Source organism: Crocuta crocuta, unplaced genomic scaffold, assembly GCF_008692635.1.
Source record: "Crocuta crocuta isolate KB4526 unplaced genomic scaffold, BGI_CrCroc_1.0 scaffold234, whole genome shotgun sequence".
NCBI classification, from domain to species: Eukaryota; Metazoa; Chordata; class Mammalia; order Carnivora; family Hyaenidae; genus Crocuta; species Crocuta crocuta.
The window spans coordinates 2,546,866-2,549,675 of record NW_027529647.1 but is presented as its reverse complement, the minus strand read 5'-3'; the positions used below and the strand labels follow the sequence as shown (position 1 = coordinate 2,549,675).

Below are 2,810 nucleotides of genomic sequence, written 5' to 3'. Positions count from 1 at the left end.
GGGGCCCACGGCCCCCCCCCGCAGCCGGGCCTGCGCCGCGCTCCCTGGGGACTCGCGCTCGGGCCGGGGAGGCGGGGCGGCCGCACGGGCTCCACGAATCCACGGACGGCGTTCGAATTCGCGTCCTGGCATGACCAATCGCGAGNCCCCGTCGCGGGTTGTTAGAGTGGCCGCTAGGCGAGTCCGCCTCTGGCCCACAGCGCCGGGGTCAGGAAGGTGTGGTAGTCACATCCAGGTGCTCCGTGGGCACCAGTCGCCCCGCGGGTACGTGTGGTCGTCGCAGCCCGTTAATTGCTGGTAGGTGACCCAGGGGCAGAGCCGGGCAGGGGAGGAAGGCCTGCGGAGGGGGTCGTGCAGGGGGGCAGCGGGGAGGAGGCCAGGTGCCTGCGGGCGAGGGACTTCTTCCGTGTAGCGCGGTGTGCAAATAGAAGCAGACGTGGGCAGGGGTCCGAACGGCTTCCCTGAGCGTGAGATGCGGGAGAACCACCCTCAGCTCGGCGCCTCCTTTCCTGATAGCCGAGTGCCTGCTCTTCACCATAAGCGTTGCTTGAATTTTTGAATGAATGGTGATGGCTGATAGAACGGGTACCTCTATTCCCTTATTTTAATCTTGGGGACTAGACGTGTGGCTGGTTCTTTCTGTGGGGAGGGGTCAGTGACTGTGGGTCATCTCCAGATAGAGCTCTGCCTGTCAGCCCGCTCCTTTCCAGCCCATCAAACAGACCGTCGTGCGGATTTTTCTTTTTTCCAGTGATCCACTGCAGGTGTGCCAAGTGTTTCAGTTACCCTACGAAGCGGAGAATACGGAGGAGACCCCGAAACCTCACCATCTTGAATCTCCCTGAAGATGTGCTCTTTCATATCCTGAAATGGCTCTCTGTCGGGGACATCCTCGCTGTCCGAGCTGTAAGTTGCTGGATGAAAGTGGGGCCGCCCCTTTGCTTGTTGATATAACTAACCTGTTGGTTATACCCTCAAGGCTCCCTGTTCCTAGAACAAAATTTTGGCTACAAAGGGGGGCAGAGGCCACAAGCGTGATTAATAGATTCATGAGGTTGTTCGACCAGCAAAACTGAAACATGACACACTAAGTGTCGATTGTGTTCCTTGCAATGCTCAGACTGTTGAGCGTCCGACTTCGGCTCAGGTCATGATCTCACAGTTCATGGGTTTGACCCCGCATCAGGCTCTGTGTTGACAGCCAGCTCGGAGCCTGGAGCCTGTTTCAGATTCTGTGTCTCCCTCTCTCTCTGACCCTCCTCTCTGTCTCTCTCTCTCTCTCTCTCAGAAATAAATAAAAGCATTAAAAAAAATATTTTTAACAGGGAAGGGACCCTATTGTGTCTGTAAAATTTTCACCCCTTAAGAAATAACATACTATTAAAAGGAACAAAAATATGTTCTTTAAAAAAATTCTTTTAACATTTATTCATTTTTGAGAGCTGGAGAGAGACAGAGCATGAATGGGGCAGGGGCAGAGAGGGAGACACAGAATCTGAAGCAGCTCCAGGCTCCGAGCTGTCAGCACAGAGCCCGACATGGGGCTCGAACCCACAAGCCAGGAGATCATGAGCCGAGCTGAAATTGGACACACAATGGACTGAGCCACCCAGGCATCCCAACCTAACAAAAATATATTCTTGAGGACAAATCCCATGTGATGTTGAGCCTTGAAAGGGACCCTGGGAGTTAGTTGGAGGATGTTCGGATTGCGGCCTCATCCCCAATGACTTAATCAAGGCCATACAGCAAAGCTGTGAGAAAACTCCCAACAGGAACCTGTTGCTCAGGCTCCCAAAGCCACCTCCATTGTGGTCATAATATCCTCGGGTGCTGAGTTTTCAACGGCACTGGGAACTTTAATGCCTGAAATACCCACCTGTGTTCAGGGCTCCCAGACGGCCTGCTTCCTGCCTCTGCCCAGGGTGGTATTTAAGTTTTAATATTTTTTTTAACGTTTATTCTGAAAGAAAGGGGGAGAGCGTGCAAGCACTCGCCTGGGGGAGGGGCAGAAAGAGAATTGCAAGCAGGGCCCACACTCAGCACAGAGCCTGTGCAGGGCTCCCACCCACAAGCCGGGTATCACCACCTGAGCCGATAAGAAGAGTTGGACCCTCAACCGACTTCGCCACTCAGGCGACCCTGTTGGTCTTTTCCTGGAGCCTCTGTTGACCTCCAGGCTCTGGCCGTGTTTCCATTAGCCAAGCCCTAGGCAGAGGAGCACAGAAGAAATGTCTGTTTCCCTTTCTCCTGTTAGCCTCGTTTCCCTGATCCTTGCTGATACACCCCCTTACAGGGTGTCACCTCTTCTTTCTTAGTGTTCGTACTTATTCCCCCTTCCAGTACCACTGTCCCCCCATCCCCCTTTACAGCCACAGAGAAACTTGTTTCTTCTACTCAAAGAGGGGACCTTTACCTTGGGGGTGGGGAGGGACCCCCATCTTCTGTGTCCTTTCCTCAAGAGCTCCGGGAGCCGGGCCTCGGGGAGGACGCCCGATCAGCCCCCTACCCGCTCCCGTTGTTTGCAGGTGCACTCCCACCTGAAGAGCCTGGTGGACAGCCACGCCAGCGTGTGGGCGTGTGCCAGCTTCCAGGAGCTGTGGCCTTCTCCAAAGAACCTGAAGCTCTTTGAAAGGTATCTTTGCACCCTGAGAACAGCTCGCTTTTCCTGTCTTTGGGCCGCCCTGATATGCCAGCCTGTGTCCCAGGGCCTGACGTGGGAACGGTTTCCCTCTTGCTGGCACCCTCGCCGGCGCCTCGCCCCCCCAGGGAGAGACTGAGGCCTGTCACCCCCCCCCCGCCCCCCGTTG

The 2,810-nt window shown here is 55.4% G+C and overlaps 1 protein-coding gene across 1 annotated transcript in view; it reads left to right on the top strand.

Moving 5' to 3' along the window:
* CCNF (cyclin F) overlaps window positions 1-2,810 on the top strand; it is a 23,231-nt gene that overhangs the window by 2,210 nt on the left and 18,211 nt on the right. The window contains 3 exon segments of the mRNA XM_077762777.1: window positions 201-264; window positions 752-906; window positions 2,529-2,635. Of these exon segments, the coding sequence (XP_077618903.1) occupies window positions 201-264; window positions 752-906; window positions 2,529-2,635 (326 nt within the window).